Raw genomic sequence first — 21293 nt, 5'->3', positions numbered from 1 at the left:
CATTTTTTGCCCATGGCTCAAGATGCCCAGCGGCAGGTGCATAGCGCATGGCGGGGTTCTTTCCCTTGGTGTTGTTGGAGGGGAACGTACCGATCTAGTATGGAGGGGTAGGGTCGCTGTCGCTGTGGCAGCCTGGCGCATCTTTTTTTCCTTTTTTTTTCTCTTCGTCCCCTGTGAATAGCGGCACGCACTTCTGACGCACCTTCAGGCTCCCCCCCCGTCTTCCCATAGGTACTTAAGCTTCTTTCGACTCGAAATCGCTCCTCTACACATTGCCTCCTACCCCCCAATATACCTACCTACCCTATCTATCCTACACTGTCCGCTTCCTTTTCTTATTTGCCTTTCTTCTCACTCGATCTGCGTTACAGAACATCTCCAAATCTGCAGCAAACCGCCGCATTTTCCCTCTTACCCCGCAGTACATCCCGCCGGCGACCGAGTTCGAGTCACAAGAAACCCCTCCAAACACCGCCAAAATGGTCGAGAAGCTCTACGTCACGTACAACGATGTTTGTGCTCTCTCTCTCTTTCTCTCCTGCCTTTTGTCTCACGCGCCCCAGTTCGTGTTCGTTACGTCGTGAATTATGTCCGACTGACACCCTTGAACCACACTAGGTCCACAAGCTCTGCCAGGAGTCAGCCGTCAAGATCCTCGAGACCTTCCAGCCCCAGCTCATTATCGCCATCGGCGGTGGCGGCTATGTCCCCGCCCGCATCCTGCGCTCGTTCCTGAAGAAGCCCGGCAACCCCAACATTCCCATCCAGGCCATCGGCCTCTCTCTCTACGAGAGCCTCCCCGAGACCTTTGGCGGCAACGCCACTCCCGGCGTCCCCGAGGTCCCCGGCACAAAGGTCACCCGCACCCAATGGCTTGACTTCAACGCCATTGGCGACATGGAGAACCTCGTCGGAAAGCGCATTCTCATTGTCGACGAGGTCGACGATACCCGTACCACCCTCGAGTACGCCGTCAAGGAGCTCGAGAAGGACGTCGAGGCCGCCAGCCAGCGCCTCGGCAAGGGCCAGAAGACCGAGTTTGGCATCTTTGTCCTGCACGTGAGTCGCTCTCCGTTCCTCTCTCTCCACATCCCGCCTTTGGTGACCACCCCTGACACACCTCCAGAACAAGGACAAGCAGAAGAAGGGCACTCTGCCCTCCGAGATGATTAGCTCCGGCCACTACCTCGCCGCCCGCACCGTTGGTGACGTCTGGATCAACTACCCTTGGGAGGCCATCGACATTGACGAGCACGACCGCAACGCTGCCGAGCAGAGAAAGTAAAACAAGAGAAAAAAACACACCCACACACACGCGTACATATGAATGACACAAGAGAGGCGCCATGAACGAGGGAGCGGAGAGGATAGACAAGGGGCTCGAGCGAAAGGAAAGCCAGCCAGGGCGCATTCAAAAAAGGGGATACCAAGACGGGCATGTCGTCGAGCTTGCCCACCAGCATACACATTTACCAATGATATTTAAGTTGCTCATGTCTGGGTCTCGCAGATACAGTGCTGTCTTTTTGGGGCGGGGGGGCACGATGACCAGTTTCGGTTCTAGATCCCAACCCCTATGTACCTTTAGACTGGCCTGGGCTGTTGCTTGGTTTTGGTCGAATGAGTCTCATACATCCATCCAACACGCTTCCCAGTCGCTACAGGGAGCCGATTCAACGACTTTAGACACCACCACCGAGTCCATCGTCTCCTTGACGCTCACGCGAGCTCCACCTCGATGACACTTTCGACCGCCTGCACCGGCCTCCAGATCTTCATCACCCGCAAGCCCGCGCTTGCGACTAGTTCACACCACTGCCCCTCGGTCCGCTCCGCCGACGCCAGCCCAGCCATCATGATCATGTCCGTCGCCGTCACCTTGCACAGCGGCTCCTTCTCGCTGATCAGGCTCTCGTGGATCAGTACCTTCGAATAGCCCCTCTCCATAGCCTCAGCTATGGTCTTGAGGATTTCCACGGCTGTTGGGTCAGGCCAGTCGTGCAGCACGTTGTGCAAAAAGTACACCCGCGCCCCGCGTACCGGTTGCGGCGTGAAAAAGTCGTAGGGCTTTATCGTGAAAGCCGGGTCCGGCTCGACGTTCTTGAGGAAGTCGGGGAGGTCCTGGAGGATCAGGTTCCGCGAGGGGACCTGCGGGTGCCGGAGATGAAACTTTTTCAAATCGTGCCCCTTGCCGCCGCCTATGTCCACGACGACAGCACGATCCGGGTGCAAGCCCTCGAGAAGCCGTTCCGTGGGGTAAACGTCGGGCCACGGCGTGAGATTATCGCGCGAGTGGCACTCCATGACGTCGTTGAAGTCGGACGTCAGCAGCGGGTTCGTGCCAACGTACTTGAAGAAGACGGCGTCCGGGTCGCCCTGCCAGCGCTGGAAGTTGCAATTATTCCGGTCCGTCGGGTTTCTGTACCCCGTCTCCCTAAGGAAGTACGGCAGGCTGCGGAACATGGGGTTCGTCAGCTCGCCGTAAAAGCCGCCGTACATGGCCGGCAGCGGCGCGTCCTCGCCGAGGGCCCGCGCCCATGGTGTGCGGGCGTAGGTGTCGAGGTCGGTCTCGATGACGAGGCGCTGGCCTGCTAGGGCACGCATCATGCGCCCTTTAGAGCAAAGGGTTAGGCCGTGTGATCTTGGGTCAACTGGTGTGGGAGGGGGTTTATGTGTGAGCCGGGAAACATACGGATGAGGAGGGCATCGGCGCCGGTGAGCTTAGCAAGCTCGTCGCAGGTGATGGGCCCGCCACCGGCCTCGTGCCACTTCTTGAAGACGCCGGCGTCGATGAGCGTCTTGATGGCGGCGTTGCCGCCGCCCTTGACGACGATGTGGTCCCAGGCAATGTCCCACGGCGTCTGGACCTTGCGTAACGCCTCGTAGAGGGCGTCCCGCGCACGTACCCGCTCGGCCTTGTCCGCGAAGGCATTGCCGTCAACGTCTTTGAGGCTCGCTATCAGCGCGTCCGCGGTGGCCATTATTCTGTCTATGTGCGAGCCAGGAGGAGAGGGAGTGCTGAAGAAACGAAGCTTGCGGGACGAGCCCAACAGCGAGGAGGAGGGCCTTCACCCGCCTTATGGCATTGTTGCGGAAACCCCTTTTGCCAAGATGGGCGTCATTCACAAAGAGGCAATAGTGCCTTCACAAACAACCGCAACCCGCCCAGCACCCCGCAGACGTGCTCCAACAGCCAAATCTAGAGATGCGGCCTAGAGGCACAGCATGAATGAGCAAACATGGCGCAAGAACCCTTGTAGAGAGACCCAAGGTGGGCACTGGGTACCTGTCATAGGCCAGGCGAAGAAGTCTCCAAACTCCCAGTCTCCGCTGAAGATACGGTCCAGATTCAAGAGGGAGGGGGACCGTTGTGTCGTTGACTCTCCAGGGTCTGATTCGACGGGTCGCAGCCGGGATCTGGGGCAGTGGGGATGAGGCGGCGAACATCATAGGGGGTTCCTCATGCAGTTAGAGAGAGAGAGGGAGAGAGAGAGACCAAACGTCCAAAGTTCAGGTGCCAACCATTGTGAGGGTCTCCACGTCCCCGTCCGTTGGGACCTGAGTGCTTGTTGGTGTTGTTGGTGCTGCTTCGACCTGCCGGACATGGCGATTCTTGTTGGCTCGGGCGGGGTTGACGGCGAGATTATGGACATGGGGCGGGTCGGGTGGCCGAAGAAGGTTTGGTGGGTTTGTGACATTTGTGGGTTATCTAGTTTGTTGTCCAGATCGAGAGTGATGGATGCCTGTCTTCTTGTTCCGGGGGAGGGCTGGCATTTGTTGGCTTCCCTCTTGATGTTGTCCTGAATGCCTATTCGGATGCCGTTCATCATGTTTCCACGGAGGAGAGAAAAGAGAGAAAGAGAAAGAGTTGACAGTCTCATCGTTTAAGACAATGAACACCCCCTGCTAAAATACCACGGACTGCAGGGCTTTTTGAAAGCATACAGCTTCTGCGGGGCCCAGCGGTACAGTTCAAGAAGCGCGCCAGACGCTTTCTCTTCTATGCTTCCCAAAACTACACTCTTTTCCACCTCTCTCTCTCTCTATCTCTCTCTCTCTCTCTTTCTGTGCACGTCTGTCTCTCAAGAACGCACTACCAGCAACCATGTACTCTCCTCCCGAGGAGATTGAGGCTGCTGTCGAGGCGTACCGCTCCCGCATCTCAGAGCACAACCGCCGTATCGTCCAAGTCTATGGTGTGTCTGTCTGTAAAAGTCTTGCGTGCCAAGCACTGTCCTAACTTGTCCCTTAGTGTCTTTAGTTGCTGACGCGGAGCCGGAAGAAGGCGAGTTTGAGGACGACGAAGACATTAACGAGCTGCGGCTCCAAGCCTTGTATCCTATATTTGATGTAAAGCTCCTGAATCTAGTCTCCACACCGCGCGAGATTCTCACTTGCTGGGAGGAGCTCTGTGCTGTATACGATCTAGACGGCACAGACACCTCTGGGAAGCCTTCTGAAGAAGAGGTAGCTCTTCGTAAGGAGTGGCACTTGCTGATAGAGAAAAATCTGAAGAAGTTATGTCTTGAGGAGGTGCGGGAGAGCATCACGTTCCCTGAGGAGTTCTGCATATCAGCAAAAAGCGTTAATGCCCTCACTGGACCAGGTCTGACGGAGCTTAAGTCGAGACACCAGGCCTCCTTTTGGGTTGGACGGCATGCCCCTCCCTATGCTGAGGAGGGCGCTGCTGAGATGGTTAAGACACCTGAATGGCTTACTGAACACTTGGACGGCGGGTGGGACTGCGCTCCTGGATGGGATGCGGGGAGTGGTTTCCGTCACGCGTTCTATGTCGTGTACTGCCGGAAATCAGCTGCCCAGCCGGACGCAGCTGGCCCCCACGAGCCCTGGGCGTGGAGGTATTTCTCGTCGGATCCGGTGGATTTTGGCGTTTTCGACACTCTCCCTGAGTTTTTGGCGTGGTACAGCAGGTATCGCGAGCCCAGTGTACCTGACGCGTCTTCCATGACGGGATACGATGTCTTGATGGGAGACGTCTTCTGAACTAAGCATGAAGTCGTTCCCTGCGGCGCAAAGATTCAGTCCAGCCAGTTTATGTAGACTTCAGGCTTAGAATGTTCTAGTCTTTGGATAACATTCCGAATGAAGAAAAAAAACACAAGTGCAGTAATCTTATCTATTCTCTACATACATATAGATCAGCACGTTCTAATTCCTTACAAGCAACTTATTTTCACCCTTAAGCCTAGATTCAAAAAAGAAATAGCATGATAGAATCGTTAGATAGGATTATTGTACTTGCCCTATTTGGATGTTACAATCTTAGAAGGAGTCGATGTCATCTTTTGAATGTAGCAATTGGATTGGGTGCTATTTTTGTTGCCTGGGAAATGTACTGTTCCGCTGTTTGACTAGATCGGACTTTACAATCTTGACAGGACACCGAGACATGCATACGTTCCTCACTTTGGCTCGCAATGTTGGAACGTTTGATCTTTGCGCGGAATCCCGCCACCTCCGCATCATGATACTTGAGTTGAACCCGCCTTCATGTGACACCGGACAGGGTTAACGATAGTGTCTGGACGCACTAACAAGCCACCAACATCAACTTCTACTCACCCATAGGTCACCCTTCCTCACCTTGTACATAAATCCACACTTCCAGCCTCCCAAATGTATGAGAATCTTGAAGATTCACAGAGTCTATTACTTCATCGGGTGGAAAAGTCACTGCATGGTAGGATGAGAATCGCTTCATTACGATCTCACGAAAGCTTTCAGACGGAATCACAGGGTGGATATGGCACCAGCTTCTTGGAAAATAGGCCAATTTGAGGTCTGTCCAACACATCTTTTCTCCCATATTCTACCATCCATTTCCGTTGGTCCCAAATTAGCCAACGTCACTTATGTCGAGACTTGCAATCTGGCCCCCCACCCAAACAACGCACATAACCGACCGCCACTCTCCGAGTCTCACGAGTTGTGAGAGAAGTCGCGCTGCTCCAACAACGCATCGATACGGGCCATGACACCATCCAAGACAGCTTGCGGCATCCCATCCGGTGCGACGCCCCCCTCGGTACAGACGTTGACAACAGTGTCGCCGCCCGCGACGCCAGCAACGTTGAACACGATCCCGTGGTACCCGACGGCGCCCTGGACAGGGCCGGCGGAGAACTGCACGTCCTCGATCCGGACGAGCGGTTCCTCCGTGTTCGACGCCCGGGTGGCGGCCTTGAGGGCCCCGACGTTGGAGACGGAGAAGCTGTTGTGCATGAACAGGCCCATGGTCGGCAGCTTGTCGGCGAACTCCTCGAGGGACGGGCCCAGCGCGTTGCCGCTAATCCAGCTCTTATAGAGGTGCGAGTCCTCGCCGCCCGTGCACGAGGCCTTGATCCGCCTCCCGTAGTCCTGGATCAGCGCCCATGCGGCGTTGGAGTCGACGACAGGCGTCTTCTGCTGGTGCTGCTGCTTCTCACCCTGGACATACGAAGGCGACGACGACGACGACGATGATGGCGACGCGGAGAACGCGTGGCGGTATTTCTTCAGCCGCTCGGGCTCCGGGAGGCTTGCGGCCAGGTTCAGCAGTTTCCCCTCGTCCTCCGACGACGTCTCGAAGCACCCCGTGGCCCTCATGTCGACGGCGTACCGCGTGAAACCAACCTCGGCGTCGGGATAAAAGTCCGTCGCCAGCGTTCCGGCGATGATGACGGCCAGGAACGGCGTCAGGGTCGTGCCGTGCGCGCGGCAGGCGGCGATGATGGCCTTGGTCTTGTCGGCGGAGATACGGCAGGTCACCACCTTGGTGACGGTGCGATCGGCGGGACCGGCGACGGCGGTCGGATCGGTGAGTGGGAGTGTCTTGGGCTTCGGGAAGTCGGCGAAGAAGAGCCTCTTGGCGTAGAAGAAGCGGTAGAAGAGGAACATCAGCAGGTTGTACATGACGCCGAGCACCGAGGGCTTCTTGTGGATGGCGTCCTCGAGCTTCTGGCTCAGCTTGACGCGTGCGGGGCTCCCCAACTGGACCCTGCGAGACCGGTTCGGGTCAGGTCGTGAAGTCGCTGCTGCTGCTGGTGCTGCCGCGGCGGCGTTGAGTGCGGCGAGGAACTCGCGGTGGAAGGTCATGCCGAACGCGCCATCACAGACGAGGTGATGGAACACGAAGACGACGTCCCGGCGCCCGACGACAACGATCTTCCACCACGGCTGGCCCGGGTTCGTGTCCCCATCGGCCCAGAACCACTGGTTGTGAAGCTTCTCGAGGAACCCGGCGTCGACCTCCTGCTGTTGCTGCTGCTGCTCGCCGTCGACGAACTCGACGCACGACTCGAGGTCTATGGCGTCCAGCGAAGCCAGCGAGAGGAGATGTCTTTTGTCGTCCGCCGACTCGACCACCCCGACGAGGCCCAGCTCCGGGTACTTGGCGACGACGGCGTGCAGAGCGGAGAAGACGGCGTCGTCGGAGAGGACGACGCGCTGTTTGTTGTCGGGCTGGGCGGACGCGTAGCGAGCGGCGACCAGGACGTTGGACTGGATTCCGAGTCGGTGATAGACGTAGAACATGCGGTCGAGGTTCGCTGGGGGAAGCGGTGTCAGTACGATTCTGGTTTTGGATGGGGAGCAAGTATCAGCTCAGCCTACTCGATTTCCGGACGATCGTGTAGTGACTGTTGTCAGCCATCCCATCCTCGCCTTTTTCCGTCCGGGTGATGCTCGTTGTGTTCGACATGTTGATGATGTCTTGATGCTTGAGGTGACCAAGGGCTCACATCAATATTCAAAATGGTCAGCATCCAGCTAGGTTTAAGTACGGGGGCATCACGGTTTCGTCGATGGTGGCTGTGAGTATTCTCATGACGGGCAGCGGCTGCATTAGTCGAAACGCTTGTCCGGGGCATGCAGGCAGCGCGATGAAGTGCCAGATCTTCGCAGCCCAGCCCGAGCGTGATGTCTGTGAGGCGAATGACAAGGCGGCAAGGCCAGCACTTGATCCGCCATGGCGGCGTCCGTGGACGTTTCCGTACCAGATCTTGGCCCGTGCTGGGGGTTGGCAGCTCGCCGGAGTTGTGAGGGGACAGATACCAGCCAGGCTGGAACACATTCATCATGGACTCATCTAGGCTGCTGCTGTACTTTCAAGTTGCATTGTTCAATGTGGAAGTTGTGAGGAGTTTTAGGGGGGGGGGGGGTTCGTCGTCCAAGGTATGAAGGACAATACGGCAGGCATTTATACGGACATCGGCGATCCAGACGGACCTTCAGAGCTGCAGAACAGAAGATATTGGTGTGTATGGCATTACCAGGTTATGACATTCATCATCTATGGGGTATCCTCTTGCGTAACAACGGCACGGGTAAGCACACTATGTACAACCGAACTCGACCACGCATGTCCTCCACACGCGCGCGGGCTTTACAAGGCCTGGATCCAGTCACGGATGACCTTCTGGATCTGGTAGCTGTTCTTCTCCATGAAGAACATATGGCCGTTGCCGTGGATGCCGGCCTCGCCGAGCTCGAGGTGCTCGGCCTTGGCGCAGCCGGCCTGCTGGAGGAACTCGACGGTGCAGTGGTCGTAGGGCGCGTGGTACGACGCCTCGGACGTGACGAGCAGGATGGGCTTGTCGGCGAGGTTGACGAGGCGGCGCGGCGCGGGCTCCTCGGCCTGCAGGACGCACTGGACGAAGCCGTCGCCCTTGGCAGCGAAGGTCTGCTGGACGAGGTCGACGGCCGGGTCCGAGACCGCGGGGGAGAAGGCGACGGGGATGTCGGTGAGGCCGTAGGCGCGGGACGACTTGTTGCTGAAGACGGCCTCCTGGAAGGGCGGGCCGGTGGGCTCGAGGAGGATCAGGGCCTTGGTCAGCTCGGGGCGGACGTCGGCGATGACGATGGGCATGAGGCCGCCCTGGCTGTGGCCGAGGAGGACGACGGGTCGGCCGATCTTGTCGAGCAGCAGGGCGCCGGCGTCCTGGACCGTCTTCTGCTGGTAGGTGGCGTTGTTGACGAACTGGACGTTGGAGCTGTAGAAGGCGTCGAAGACGTCATCGCCCATCATGCCGGTGCCGGGCCATTGGGTGTGGAGGGCGGCCTGGGGCCAGAGGCTGTACTCCTTGACGGCGGTGAAGCGCTGCTGGATGATCTCGGCCGAGTACGTCGACGGCTTGGAGGCGCCGTAGCCGGGCATCCAGGCGGAGCGGCCGCGGAACGTCTGGTCGACGATGTAAACCTCATAGCCCTGTCGGACAAAGTGGGAAGCCCAGCCTCGGCCGCCATCAGGCTTGTTGAGGAAGTTCTAATGGGGAAAGTGTCAGCACAACAGGGAGCTGCGGCATGGTTGAGAGGGGGGGATGGAAAGGGGGGAAGCTTGAAGAAGAAGAAGAAGAAGAAGAAGATCGGCAATGAACTTACGCTTCCCGTCTGGGCCTGTCCGTGGATCAGGACGATCGGTGTTTCCTGGGAGACGCCATTGACAGGGAGCAGCTTTTCGACGTACATCTGGTCGCGGAAGATGTGTCCGCCGGAGCCGTCGTCGACGTAGCCGCCTCCAACGTAGAAGTACGACCGGATGTAGGGCGCCTCGGAATCGACGCAGCCATTCGTCTCCGGCTGAGCGGGGGGAAAGGCGGCGGCCTGGCCCAGCAAAGCGGCGGCCGCGGCGGCGAACTTGAGGAACTGCATGGCTAACACGGACAGGAGACAAAAGTAGTGGTCGTCAACCCTCGTAGAAATTAAGAGACGAGTGTAGAGAGAGGGCGAGCGAGCTGCTGGAACCGGGAAAGGAGTATGGGAAAAAAGAGTGACGGCGGTTAACAGGGGGACTCAGCAGCTTCGTCCGCACGCTGATCGGGTGGCACTTGGGACATCTTTAATGAATCAACGGGAAGAGGAAACCCACCTGGCGCCGCGTGGTCCGCCAGGCCCAGCAAGAAGGGACCATATCCATCGAGTGATTTCGAGGATAGGGCTGATGGAGCAGCCAAGGCAGGTCAGTCACTCAAGGAACGGAGGTGATACGACATACTCCGTACATTATTCGTACACTCCGAGCCAGCCCAGGAGGTGGGGGGGACGGTGAGTGGCATCCCACTCGCTTCGGTCTGTGTATCCGCAAGAAGCGGCTGTCCACCGAAGAAAGGGCTGTTCCAGAACGCCACGCGGCCATGTCCCGATCTTGGGGGGAGGAGGAGGAGGAGACGATGATGGGTTTCTCGAGATGGTATCACGGCGGAAATCGGGGGGGACGGGACGAGGACAAACGCAGATATCAGAAACCACCCAAAAGGCGGAGGTTCCGCCCAACTTTCTCTCTGTCTTGTTTGAAAATTTCTACTAGGCAGAAGGGCAAGTTGCCTTGTGCCCACTGCTCAGCCGGTTCGCTCATATTAAAGTGGTGTTCGGTGCTGCGCGAGTCAGTCCCTTTCAACAAGGACCAGGGGGGAGGGGGGGCCACTAACACGCGCGCCCGGGGATGGGAATAAGGGCGACGTAGCATCGCTGTATCAATGCCAGCATCGTGGATGTTATCCTTTTGACTAGAGCGCCACCTACGGATCAAGACCGAGCATTTAATCTCCGTGCCATAGCAGTAGAGGAGAGGGCTCGTGAAGAGACACATACGACGGCCTGCAGGTCCGGACGGATGGACGCCTTGAGGGTTGAGTAGAGAAGAAGAAATCCTCACACACACACACACACACACACACGCACACTCACTCACTCACCCACCTTACTTTTGGCTTTTGGGGCCCGTGTTCAATCAGGCCTCTGCCATGTGCCGGGCAGCATAACCGAAGGCAAAATAGATGACTGTGAACGTGGGGGGGAGTTTGCTGATCAACCGGCGGGGCGAAGCGCTGATTACGATGATCTTTGCAAGTCATAAGTCACAGCTCACACATCATCTCATCCGGTCCTCGGCGGAGGATCTCAGTTCCGAGTCTGAGTCTCTGAGTGAGTCTCCCTCTCCCTCCCTCCCCCCCAAAAGTCCTGACGATCTAGGGAAGCTCGCCAAGCCCCGGCACTGGCTAACCCGTTCTTCAAGTCCCGCTCCAACGGCGGCTGGGGCTGCGCCCACTACTAACTAGTTCCCTGCCCGGCGGCCGAGGAGAACGGCCAGCCCATCCCCGTCTCGTCTCCCAGTGAGGCGTTGGCGCCAGTGCTACCATCCCTACAAGGAGCGAGCTACAAGGAGGAGAGTTTTACGTCAGGCCGCTATCGAATTGACGCGGTCGGGCCAAGACCTGAAGCTAAAAAGCCGTTGTTGGCGTGTTAAAACCCGTTGAAATACCTGAACGTCGACTGAGGACTGATAACCAACAACAACTCATAACTCACAACTCACAACATTTTGAAAATCGTATTTCGGCAGTTCAGCATGTCCACTTGAATTCTTCAGCATCCTTCAAGCTCACTTTCTACATAAACCCCTGTCCCTTCGAAGCTCGGCATCGGCTTTCAAGTTCTGGAAGCCCAAGCGACCTCTCTTGCTGAACGCAGGCTGTCGGAGGGTCACAGAGCCCCACGGTGGATCGCAATTACGTCTATGGGGAAACTCAGCAGCCGACGTGCATCCGACAACAGGGCAAGTTGCCTGGGGTTAGGGAGGAGGGGGGGGGGGGGTTCAACGTACGAATCTCCGGCCCCGTTCTCGAGCCCTGATCCTTTCATCTTGGAGCCCGTCCCTATTTTTTCCCTTCTTTTCTTCGTCTCTCTGTAGTGGACTTACAAGGTCAGGTCTGGGAGCCGATCAGGTCTCGCCACAAACGTCCCTCGGAGTGGCATGATGACCCTTTCGATTTTCGCCATTTGATCGGGCAACTAGGATGCATTGGGGGGGATTTTGTCTAGAGCTATGAAGCTAGCACGAAGAGACCCCCCTATTTTCCCCAGTTCACTAGTGGTGGTCTATGTGGACGAGGGGGAGGAGGAGGAGGATGGTGATGATGATGATGGACACAGGATAATAATAATGATAATGGTCTGCCCACATCCGCGCTCCTCCTGAACGGCCCTTTTTTCCCCCCTCCCCTTCCCTCTTCCTTTCTCTTTCGACTCCCCTTATCCGACCCGCCGTCCTTGTTGTTGCGCGTGTGTGAGCGTCTGCGTGTGTCCGGACGTTTCGGAGACTCGCCGGCCATGGACGACCCGACCTTACTCCTCCACTGGCTCTTCAGCTTCCTGGCCCTCTTCATCATGGTGGCCAGGCTGGTCTGGAGAAAGGTCGCCAAGCAGGACCTGAACCTGGGCGACTGGTTCACCGTCGCCGCCATCGTCTGCGCCCTGACGCGGGTCGGCCTCATCCACGTCGTGCTCACCTGGGGCACCAACAACGTGTCGGCCGCGTACCGAAAGAATCACACCTTCACCGACGAGGAGATCTACAGACGGGAGATCGGCAGCAAACTTTCCATTGTGAACCGGGTCTTTTACAACTCCTAGTCAGTTCTTTCAGCCCCTTCCCCCCCCCCTCCCCTCGTGGCCCCCTAACGACATCACCGTGCGCTGCAACCAACCACCCTAGACTCGACACTCGCTTCCTGGTGATTGCATGCCTATCGAGTCATGAGATAGAAGGGAGGGGGCCGCCTTCAAGCTTCCACTACAGTACAGTAACGGTGTTCATCATACTAACATTCCGTCTTCCGCGAAAGCCTCTGGTTGCAGAAACTCGTGCTTCTCGATGTCTACCGCCGGCTGCTGCTGAACCTCCGCTTCGAGAAAATCACCATCTGGTCCTTTTGCGCCATCTTCTTCGGCACATATGTCGCCTGCCAGGTGACGACGTTCAGCGAATGCGATCCCTTCCACTTGTACTGGCAGGTTGTGCCTGACCCGGGTATGTGACTCAGTAGCACCACCCCTCCCCTCCCCTCCCCTCCCCCCTAGGGAAGAAAACCTCCGATATGTGACAAATGACTGACTCTCTCTTCCTTGTGTAGGCGCGTGCTCCAAAGCCCAGCTGCAGCTCGTCGTCGTCGGCGTGCTCAACATCGTCACCGACTTCATGCTGCTCGTGCTGCCGCTGCCGCTCGTCTTCTCGCTCAAGACGCCCTGGCAGCGCAAGGTGCAGCTCTACGCCCTCTTCACGCTCGGCGTCTTCATCATCGCCATCACCGTCATCCGCCTCCCGATCAACATCACCAACAAGGACAGCCAGATCAACCGGTCGACGTGGGCCAGCACCGAGCTGCTGACGGCCGCCATCGTCGTCAACGCGCCGACGCTGTACGGCCTGTGGAATAAGCGGCGGCAGACCAAGTCGTCGGCCAACACGTACGGCGTCGGCGGCGGCGGCACGTCGGGCCTGCACTACTACGGCCACGGCACCAATGTGTCGACGGTGCACCGGTCTGCGGCCCGGCGCGACGACTCGGAGGAGGCGTACGCCATGAACGCACGCCGCAAGATGGGGCCGATGGAAGGCATTATGCAGACCAAGGAGGTGATTGTGTCCGAATTCAGACAGGAACCGGACCGTAAGGGCGGGCCGTACGAGCATCTGCCCGACGACGTGGAGAATGCGTCGAGCCATTCGAGCCAGCACGGCATACTGAAGAAGTAATGAGGGGCCGGATGTTGCATTAAGTAGAGTGATTAAGGACATGATGAAGATGAGATGAGATGGTATGATTCCAAACGGCTTGCCCTTGCTACTATGAGGCTGTCCATCGTGTGGCGTAATAATGGTATTGATGATAACATTGATGTTGCTTGACGCCTTTTCCTACAACATGAAGCATGAAGCATCAAGCATCAAGACGTTATCGGAGTGAGTGAACCCCAAGTTCGAAAGCACCCCGACGACTATCCACTATCGTGGCTCATCCTGGCAGGGGATATACATGATCGTCTCAGTGGAAGAATCCCACTCCCCCCTCATCCCGCATGAACGAACACACACATGCACAGACGTTCCCCATCTTTGAAGAATCAGATGAACTGGTGGTGTTCAGGGTGCACCCCTCTAACTCGAGGATGGAGAGTCCAGAATAAGGGTCCCGGGTGTCGACAATCTTTATTTTTGCTCCTGGTTTTCTCCCCAATTGAACATGAACGCTTGGAGAACGAGGAACAGAATAACTTACTCACTCAATGAGCATCTCTTCCCCACGTTTTACTGGTACTTCGCCAGTCAACCTCGACGGTCGGTGTTGAACACGTAGATTGTTCAGACTCATTCGAACCCCCCCTCAACTGCGCCAAAAACAACAAATCTGTTGGCTGTGCGCGGCCTGGTGGCAAGCCACGGGACGCAAATGTGATTTCATCATGATGGCCGGGGTTCGAGCTCTGCCTCCCCCACAACGTACTGAGAAAACCACGACGACGGCGCAGCGAACGTGTCTGCCGGCCTATCGGTCACTCTGTACTCGGTACACTGTTGCTCTGATCTGTATCCATACACCACGAGGAATGACAGCAGAGGGCAGCCAATGGCATCTTTTCGGGCGAACACCCGTAGAAGCAGGCTACGACGTGCGAAGGGTGGCTGCGGCTCTATCTGGCTGCGCCATGGGCTGACTTGGGCTTCATGACGTGCATCTCCCAGGGATCCTGCATAAGCGACGACTCAGCTTCAGTCGGTCGTAATCCCTTTCCAGTCGAGTGAGCCGGGCGGACATGGATAAACAACGCGATTGTGTACCAGAGCCTCATGATTCTCGGCTTCCTCCCCATCCCTTTCCCGCTGTTTCGATCTTCTTCGCGAGATAATGCATCACTCCACGACCTAGGCACACGGCACGGCATCTTCGACTCCAGCGATTGGAACTGTACACTCGGTGGTCGCGTCCGACGTTGGGCAGAACCCGTTGCTGAAGAGTCTTTGACTTCCTATTACCAACTGAAAGCTTGCCGAACTTCCAAGTCGAATTCGGCTCCCAGCGCAACCAGCATTCATTCGTCTGAGGCCCCAGATTTCACTATCTCCTGGGACAGTTGAGACAGACTGATCGCAGCGTCTCATCTCACTTTGCCATCTCTGTTCCTCGAGTCTTGACCAACCAGCGGTTTCACTGCTCTCTCTCACGACAAGCCCGGGCCGTTCATTCTCAACATGGCCGGCGACAACGACACCGAGGTGCCCATCGCCATCACGGCCCTCATCATCGCCATCGCGGCCCTCTTCGCGGCCACGCTGCAGATCCTCCAGGCCATCTTCGCGTCGGCCCGGGGGCTTCCGAACTGCAACAGCGTCGTCATGGGGGGTTGGTCCAAGGGCACCAAGATCCGGCCCAAGATCACCCAGATGCGCCTCGAGGTCAAGTTCGAGGCGCCCATCATCTTCCTCGCGCCCCCGAACAACACCGGCAAGCCGGAGAGCAAGAACGACGTGTGGTGCGCCGAAGGCACCGAGGCGAGCTGCCGGAAGAGCCGCCTGGACTGGGACACGCTGTTCCGGGACTCGCACTCCAAGGCCACCGAGAAGGTGCACACCGTCGACATGGAGCTCGCGACCTGGGTGTATCTCCTGGTCGCCATCGAGAAGATGGAGAAGGACTCCAAGTTCTGGGAGCTCGAGAAGTTCCACCGCGAGGGATACCCGGGCACCGTCCCCAAGGACCTCCCCGAGCCTAGTTTGGCCGTCAAGATCCAGGCGAAGGAGAGGAGCTTCGACGCGAACCCGGCCATCAAGAAGCCCTTTGCCACGTCCACGATATCCCACCTGATCGAGCTTGCCGCCATCCTCGGCATCTATTGGAAGGTGTTCGACCGCGACAGCAACCAGTACCGCGCCGAAGGAAACGGGTACAGTCTCACGGGCTCCCGCATCGCGGACCTCGGGGTGCAGTTCACCTTTGAGAAGACGGGGGACACGTCGTTCAAGGAGAGGCGTGTCATACCGACATCGGAGGTCAAGGAACTCTGCTTCGGCCGGGTGCCGACGTTGTTTCGGGAGAAGAAGAACCTGGACGAGGACGTCGAGTGGCAAAAGGAGCTCAAGACTTCGTCCGGAACGGGGATCAAGGTCGAAATACTGCAGATGGGCAGCGTCGAGGAGATTGCCGAGACTCTCACCCAGATCGGGTGCAACGGCAACACGACGCTCTTCTACAAGGACGGGAAGAAACACCGGCACCTTTTTCCAGGTTCGTAAGGCCTCGCGCAAGTTAGTTATGTGGTTTATGTGTGTGTGGGTGTATGTGGACGTGTTTGAGTAATGAGCTGACCAGTATTTGGTATACCGTCGATAGTCACTTTCGAGATCCTCGGCATGCTCGCAAGGGTGTTGCACATCCGAGGGCGATGCTTCCGCTTCCTGCCCAATCCCACCGTATTCCCCTGGGACAGGGAGTCGTTCTCGCTGCCGCGACTGCTCGACGCCTTTAGCGAGCGCATCCTGGACGACCTCACCATGATCGAGGAGGAGATCGAGGCGGTTCCGGACGATTCCCTAGACAAGGGGGTCCGGTCTGCCGTCGCGGACATCCGGGCCCTTTCCAAGTCGGCCGCAGATCTGCACGCGGCCTTCGAGCGCGACCCCAAGCTGACGTGCGACCGGATGACGGCGCTCCACGGGGCCATCGCGGCGGCGGACGACATGCTCAAGGCGAGGGAGCAGGAGATCGTGCTGGACGTCCTGCGCCGCCACCTGCAAGAGGTCCTGGCGGCCATCAACAACAACCCGGACTCGGGGGAAGCCAGCAGCCGGCAAGGGAGCGTGTCGTTTGGTCACCTTCTCGGCATACCGCTCGAGATGAGGGAGTCGAGGTTCATGGAGACGTACTTCAAGCGCATCCTCTGGCGCGTCGTCGGCTCCGCCAAGAACAGCAGGAGGGAGGACGAGGTCGTCTCGCAGGCCATCCACGAAGACACCGAGAAGCGTCTGTCGCGTCACGAGAACGGCCAGTCGCAGGCCGGGAACGCCGTCGCGTTCGTGTCGTCGCCGTCGCCCGAGACGAGCAGCCCGGCGGAGCCATCCGCCACGGCCGGGTCCCCGGTCGAGTCCCCGGCGGTCGAGTCGGTCCCGACGCCCGGTATCAGCAAGAGGGGCTCCTGGCCGCAACGGGTCGAGACGGAGCTGCACAACCGGACTGATGCGGCCCGGATGAACACGATCGCCGAGCAGCCGGACTGGACGACGACGGCGACGAAGCACGTCGAGATGCAGCGGGCGGCCGTGTGGTACACGCTGGTATTCCGGATGATCTGCTGGCTGATGCTGCACGACTTTGACAAGAAGGACGTGCAGCTGCCCAAGAGCGAGCTGATTGGGAACAGGCAGACCGTCTTTATTTTATGAACAAAACGAGGCGTTGTAAATTCTTTTCAAGCAGCAAGCCATGGCGGTGTTTCTTACTATATTTATAGGTCTTGATGTTTTGGTTTAGGAGGATCTCCTTGGACGTTATTATATCAAATGCCCCGGGGGGGGAGGGGAGGCCTCGGGATGAGATAAGGTGTAAAGATGGGACGACGCACGAAATGAATAATCCAGTGAGGGAAATCTTTCGGTTTTACCATTGAAAGATCGGACTCTCTCTAAAATTGAAGCTGCTGGAGGTGTTTTCTGATATCTGGTGTCTTACAGCATTCATCCTATCACTACCATCAACGACTCTGTGAATCTTACACCGGCATCCGGAAACCCCAAGCGGCATCCAGCGGGTTCAACCCCACTGCGGCACAGTGGATGAATGACTTGGAATGTCCCCGCTGTGGCCCTCCTAACCCTCCCTCATCTGGGATTCTCAGGGTTCCAACATGAGCCGAAATGATCTGAGTTTTCTCCGCCACACTGACACCACACTCATCTCACATACCGGGCCGATCACCCAACTACGCACACAACTGTCCGAGTCGCGGGCGGCTACTCACGTCCGACCCGTTTTGCTCCCTACCGAGAGCCCCTCTACAGGACCCAAGACGATGGCATTCTCCAGGTCCGCGGATCAGCCCGCCGCCCTGGCCGAGGGCCGGCGCATCTACCTCGGCAACCTGCTCTACATCGCCCGGCCGGCCGAGATCGAGGAGATGCTCAGGGACAACGGCTTCCCCGAGTACGAAAAGATCCACATCTCCATGGACCCCGTCTCGGGCCGCAACCCGGGGTACTGCTTCGTCGACTTCCTGGCCCGCGACGACGCCGACCGCGCGCTCTCGTCCCTCGACGCCTCCATCCGCGGCCGGCCTCTCAAGGTCGGGCCCTGTGAGCCAAAGAAGCAGCAGCAAAGGACGGCGACGGCGGCGGCGGCGGCGGGGGGAGGCCGCTGGAAGAGCGACAAGGAGCCGGCGGCCTTCCAGCGATGGGGCAACTGGTCCGGGCAGAGGGACCGCCGGGCCGGCGACGACTCGGAGGGCAAGGGCGGCGTTGATCAGGGGCCGTCCGCCGCCATCGAGCACTTTGAAGAAGCGGTCGCCACCGACACGGACGGACGGCGTCTTTACGTCGGCGGCCTGGCCAAGATGGTTGACCAGCAGCACAACCAAGATGAGATGCGTGACATCTTGGGCGACTTCAACCCGTGAGACAAATTCCTCCCTTCCTCCCTCCCTTCCTCCCCTCCTCACCCCGGGATATCAACCCCCCCCTCAGCCGCTGACATGATATCTTGGTGACACGAAAAAGGGTCGCCATTGGCAAGCGCATAACTCCTCACGAGTCCAAGAGGACCGCGCCGGGGAACCACCACTACTGCTTCGTCCACTTCGCCACCGTCGAGGAGGCCGCGGCCGCCAGGGACGCGCTCGACGGCAAGTCGTGGGCAGGTGAGCGCCTGCGCGTCAACGTCGCCCGGCCCCTGCCGGACAAGCTGAGGGACCGCACACACCCTAAGGACCCCGCGTCGCCGGCCCGGGACAACACGGTCTGGGGTGAACGACCTACGCGGAGCAACCGGTCTCCGGGTGGCGAGCGGTCATCGTGGCGGAAGCCCGGCGGAAACGGCAGCAACAGCGGCGTCGGCGGCGGCGGCGGCGGCGACTCGGCAGACGAGAGCAGCGGCAACAGCAACAGCAACAGCAACAGCAGCAAGCCTTCGCAGCCGCTCAGGTCCCTTGCGTCGGGAAACTGGCGTCAGAGAGAATAAAGGCCTGGGATGCGGGTCTTGGACTCATATAGGCGTACGGTTTGTTGCTATCAAGGCAACCATTTGTTCACACATTGCGAGGCATTCAGACTTGCAAGATGGATGGACGCCCTACGAGGGGTATCGAGTGACCGTGTCTCGCCCAAAATGTGTAAATTTGGGAGCCCGGCACTACTAGAGATCGGTAGACAGTCGAGAGTGTTGGATTCGTCTCCTCCAAAAAGTTACCAGGCGTTCAAAAGTGATGTGGTCATGGTATGTTTCCCGAATAGCGTGTGTGTGTCCGACGAGACTGCTCAGACAGCAACGAACATACGGGGATGAGCCGTTGTCAAAATAGGCGTTGAAATATTCATAGAGATTATATCAAAGTCCTTTCCCCGTCGGGGCCGCACGTACATCACAAGCAATTTGACGGCTGTGAGTGGTATCAAGGTTTGAGTGCCTGCCGAGTCCCATGGAACCGGGACAGTGAACCTTGGATCACATCGCGAAACCAGACATTGGTGTCCAATGGCTGCGTCTACCTTTGGCAAGCTGTTGGATCCTTCGGAGAAAGCATCCAGAGCAGATACTTCATTGCCCAACTGCAGCGTCCACTGGGGTGTGGTTTGGACATCCATCTGCAGCAGTTGAACATCCTTCCAACTCTCTCCCTTCCAACCGAAACCAGTGTTCCAAGAACAGTTTGAACAGCTCAACACGTCAGCAGCTCATCGTCAAGTGCAAACACACCTCGCATATCACGCATTCATCAAGTCGGCTGCCTCTCTTCTATAGGACACAGAAGCGGCCTTTGGTATACGGCACTTCCATTCCGGACCCGAGCAACCGCAATGGGGTTCACAACGATGTTCGGGGCTAAAAGCGGCATCACACCCAGCCAACCCAGGTCGGCACCACCATCCCATCACGCCCATGCTTTCACTAGGGAACCGGCGCCCAAGGCCACACCGCCGGGGCCTATGGAGCCCGAGGAGGTCAAGGTCGCTGTGGCCACCTACAGCGTCCAGCGTCGCGTCCTCGAGACGCTCCACGACGCTCTCCAAGCCAGTCTCCGAGAGGGGCACGCCCTGGACCTGAAGAGGTTCAGGAGGTCGCTCAAAGACCAGGCCTTCGACGCGCGCTGCGCCCAACAGCGCCGCCCGGGCTTGGGCAGAAAAGGGGACGCGCGCAGCTGCCACTGCCTCGACGGGCGCGCCTCGTGCGAGGAGCGGGCCCTCTCGGCCTGCAACTACGTCCACCAGAAGCTAACGACGGCCATGTTCATGGTCCAGCTGGCCCGGGAGAGGGGCAAGGCCGCCAAGGAGGGGCAAGATCAGCTCGAGGGGCTGAGGAGGGAGTTTGGCGACTGGATCGTGCTGGCGAGGAACGGGGGCGTTCGGGTGGCCGACTGCGCGAGGCAGATGAAGACGGTGCTCGTCGACTGGGGTCTCGCGGACGCCGCCGGCGAGGAGAGCGGAAGACGGTGGGAGGACGATCTCCGGGACATGGTCAGGCTGAGCGTCAGCCAAGAGAGGGACGAGAGGGCGAGGAAGGCGAGACTGGCAGCGCCGGACGAGATGGCGGAGAGGACGAGGAGGATCTCGGCGTGCATGCGGCCGAGAAGGCTGTCGGTGATCTCGGAGTCGTCGGACGAGGAGTGAGCCTTCTACCTTGTTCCCTTATAAGTGAACAAGATGTAGAATCATGATGCGAGCTGCCAAACCTTTGTAGGGCACTGTATCATAGAAGCCCCCGTCGTCCTGCTTCCCGACACTCACTCCAAAGGTTGTTGATGAATGGTGTAGAGAAGCTGATTTGGGTGTTGTCGCATACTACGCCGTACACGGGAGTCAGCAATCGATATCAGTGAATATATTGTTTTTTCTGGTTGGTCCTCTGATGCCTCGATGTTATCGTTTGCCTCAAAAGGTGTAGTCAGTCGGGTCTGCCAAGAGGGATGGTTCTTGGTATGTGTGTGCGTGTGCGTGTTCAGCGACCATCCATCTGCTGATGCACGACGGCACTAACACCACTTATACCGACCGCCATCGGTTTGTCGCTTCCTCGTGGTGATCTTGTATCGCTGCCAGTCAGACGAGATCTGCGACGGACCAAGAACCCACTCGCGCTGTTATATTGCTGAACAATAGGGTTTTGTCGGGGTTTGTCGTATGGGAAACTCGCAGTACAAAACAACAGACGTATCCTTCTGCGGCTATGCCTGTAGTCTTTTCTTTCCAGGCGTCCCGTTGAGATCCCACCAGCAAACCTTAAAACAGACCGAATCTGTTACCTCAACGGTGCATAGAA

General features: G+C 58.1%; 9 protein-coding genes across 9 annotated transcripts; 6 read left to right on the top strand and 3 right to left on the bottom strand.

The window, feature by feature from the left end:
* Positions 1-89: 89 nt before the first annotated feature.
* CDEST_11656 (Putative O-methyltransferase domain, S-adenosyl-L-methionine-dependent methyltransferase superfamily) lies at positions 90-4078 on the bottom strand. The gene is made up of 3 exons (XM_062927812.1): positions 2693-4078; positions 1121-2612; positions 90-1053 (listed from the first exon to the last, which is right to left on the bottom strand). Exons 1-2 carry the CDS (start codon positions 2979-2981, stop codon positions 1720-1722), a joined length of 1182 nt encoding a protein of 393 aa, XP_062783863.1. The 5' UTR covers positions 2982-4078; the 3' UTR covers positions 90-1053; positions 1121-1719.
* On the top strand, positions 208-1584 carry CDEST_11657 (Putative Phosphoribosyltransferase domain-containing protein). The gene is made up of 3 exons (XM_062927813.1): positions 208-512; positions 619-1059; positions 1127-1584. Exons 1-3 carry the CDS (start codon positions 480-482, stop codon positions 1283-1285), a joined length of 633 nt encoding a protein of 210 aa, XP_062783864.1. The 5' UTR covers positions 208-479; the 3' UTR covers positions 1286-1584.
* Positions 4079-4083: 5 nt separating the features above from the next.
* On the top strand, positions 4084-5004 carry CDEST_11655 (uncharacterized protein; the record flags this gene model as incomplete). The annotated part of the gene is made up of 2 exons (XM_062927811.1): positions 4084-4196; positions 4253-5004. Exons 1-2 carry the CDS (start codon positions 4106-4108, stop codon positions 5002-5004), a joined length of 843 nt encoding a protein of 280 aa, XP_062783862.1. The 5' UTR covers positions 4084-4105.
* A 936-nt stretch (positions 5005-5940) lies between these two features.
* Positions 5941-7699, bottom strand: CDEST_11654 (Putative alcohol acetyltransferase/N-acetyltransferase; the record flags this gene model as incomplete). The annotated part of the gene is made up of 2 exons (XM_062927810.1): positions 5941-7547; positions 7612-7699. 2 exons carry the CDS (start codon positions 7697-7699, stop codon positions 5941-5943), a joined length of 1695 nt encoding a protein of 564 aa, XP_062783861.1.
* Positions 7700-8208: 509 nt separating this feature from the next.
* Positions 8209-10274, bottom strand: CDEST_11653 (Putative alpha/beta hydrolase-1). The gene is made up of 2 exons (XM_062927809.1): positions 9379-10274; positions 8209-9262 (listed from the first exon to the last, which is right to left on the bottom strand). Exons 1-2 carry the CDS (start codon positions 9646-9648, stop codon positions 8384-8386), a joined length of 1149 nt encoding a protein of 382 aa, XP_062783860.1. The 5' UTR covers positions 9649-10274; the 3' UTR covers positions 8209-8383.
* A 318-nt stretch (positions 10275-10592) lies between these two features.
* CDEST_11652 (uncharacterized protein) lies at positions 10593-13661 on the top strand. Its single transcript, XM_062927808.1, has 4 exons — positions 10593-10920; positions 10974-12407; positions 12621-12805; positions 12909-13661. Exons 2-4 carry the CDS (start codon positions 12106-12108, stop codon positions 13529-13531), a joined length of 1110 nt encoding a protein of 369 aa, XP_062783859.1. The 5' UTR covers positions 10593-10920; positions 10974-12105; the 3' UTR covers positions 13532-13661.
* A 933-nt stretch (positions 13662-14594) lies between these two features.
* CDEST_11651 (uncharacterized protein) lies at positions 14595-17488 on the top strand. The gene is made up of 2 exons (XM_062927807.1): positions 14595-16058; positions 16164-17488. The coding sequence occupies exons 1-2, from the start codon at positions 15026-15028 to the stop codon at positions 17210-17212; spliced, it is 2082 nt and encodes a 693-aa protein (XP_062783858.1). The 5' UTR covers positions 14595-15025; the 3' UTR covers positions 17213-17488.
* A 178-nt stretch (positions 17489-17666) lies between these two features.
* Positions 17667-19393, top strand: CDEST_11650 (Putative RNA recognition motif domain, nucleotide-binding alpha-beta plait domain superfamily). Its single transcript, XM_062927806.1, has 2 exons — positions 17667-18434; positions 18539-19393. The coding sequence occupies exons 1-2, from the start codon at positions 17674-17676 to the stop codon at positions 18996-18998; spliced, it is 1221 nt and encodes a 406-aa protein (XP_062783857.1). The 5' UTR covers positions 17667-17673; the 3' UTR covers positions 18999-19393.
* Positions 19394-19834: 441 nt separating this feature from the next.
* CDEST_11649 (uncharacterized protein) lies at positions 19835-20644 on the top strand (the record flags this gene model as incomplete). The annotated part of the gene is made up of 1 exon (XM_062927805.1): positions 19835-20644. One exon carries the CDS (start codon positions 19835-19837, stop codon positions 20642-20644), a length of 810 nt encoding a protein of 269 aa, XP_062783856.1.
* Positions 20645-21293: the final 649 nt, after the last annotated feature.

Source organism: Colletotrichum destructivum, chromosome 7, assembly GCF_034447905.1.
Source record: "Colletotrichum destructivum chromosome 7, complete sequence".
NCBI lineage: Eukaryota > Fungi > Ascomycota > Sordariomycetes > Glomerellales > Glomerellaceae > Colletotrichum > Colletotrichum destructivum.
The sequence above is the reverse complement of the archived record's forward strand: the minus strand, read 5'-3'. Positions and strand labels throughout refer to the sequence as shown.

Bases quoted from the DNA above. Each gene is read 5' to 3' on its own strand.
- CDEST_11653 (XM_062927809.1), bottom strand. From the start codon at position 9,648: ATGCAGTTCCTCAAGTTCGCCGCCGCGGCCGCCGCTTTGCTGGGCCAG. The intron at 9,263-9,378 runs GTAAGTTCATTG...TTTCCCCATTAG, and splicing joins GACAGGCCCAGACGGGAAGC to AACTTCCTCAACAAGCCTGA.
- CDEST_11657 (XM_062927813.1), top strand. From the start codon at position 480: ATGGTCGAGAAGCTCTACGTCACGTACAACGAT. The intron at 513-618 runs GTTTGTGCTCTC...GAACCACACTAG, and splicing joins TCTACGTCACGTACAACGAT to GTCCACAAGCTCTGCCAGGA. The intron at 1,060-1,126 runs GTGAGTCGCTCT...ACACACCTCCAG, and splicing joins TTGGCATCTTTGTCCTGCAC to AACAAGGACAAGCAGAAGAA.
- CDEST_11650 (XM_062927806.1), top strand. From the start codon at position 17,674: ATGAGCCGAAATGATCTGAGTTTTCTCCGCCACACTGACACCACACTC. The intron at 18,435-18,538 runs GTGAGACAAATT...GACACGAAAAAG, and splicing joins ATCTTGGGCGACTTCAACCC to GGTCGCCATTGGCAAGCGCA.
- CDEST_11656 (XM_062927812.1), bottom strand. From the start codon at position 2,981: ATGGCCACCGCGGACGCGCTGATAGCGAGCCTCAAAGACGTTGACGGC. The intron at 2,613-2,692 runs GTATGTTTCCCG...TTTGCTCTAAAG, and splicing joins CGCCGATGCCCTCCTCATCC to GGCGCATGATGCGTGCCCTA.
- CDEST_11652 (XM_062927808.1), top strand. From the start codon at position 12,106: ATGGACGACCCGACCTTACTCCTCCACTGGCTCTTCAGCTTCCTGGCC. The intron at 12,408-12,620 runs GTCAGTTCTTTC...CTTCCGCGAAAG, and splicing joins CGGGTCTTTTACAACTCCTA to CCTCTGGTTGCAGAAACTCG. The intron at 12,806-12,908 runs GTATGTGACTCA...TTCCTTGTGTAG, and splicing joins GCAGGTTGTGCCTGACCCGG to GCGCGTGCTCCAAAGCCCAG.
- CDEST_11651 (XM_062927807.1), top strand. From the start codon at position 15,026: ATGGCCGGCGACAACGACACCGAGGTGCCCATCGCCATCACGGCCCTC. The intron at 16,059-16,163 runs GTTCGTAAGGCC...TACCGTCGATAG, and splicing joins ACACCGGCACCTTTTTCCAG to TCACTTTCGAGATCCTCGGC.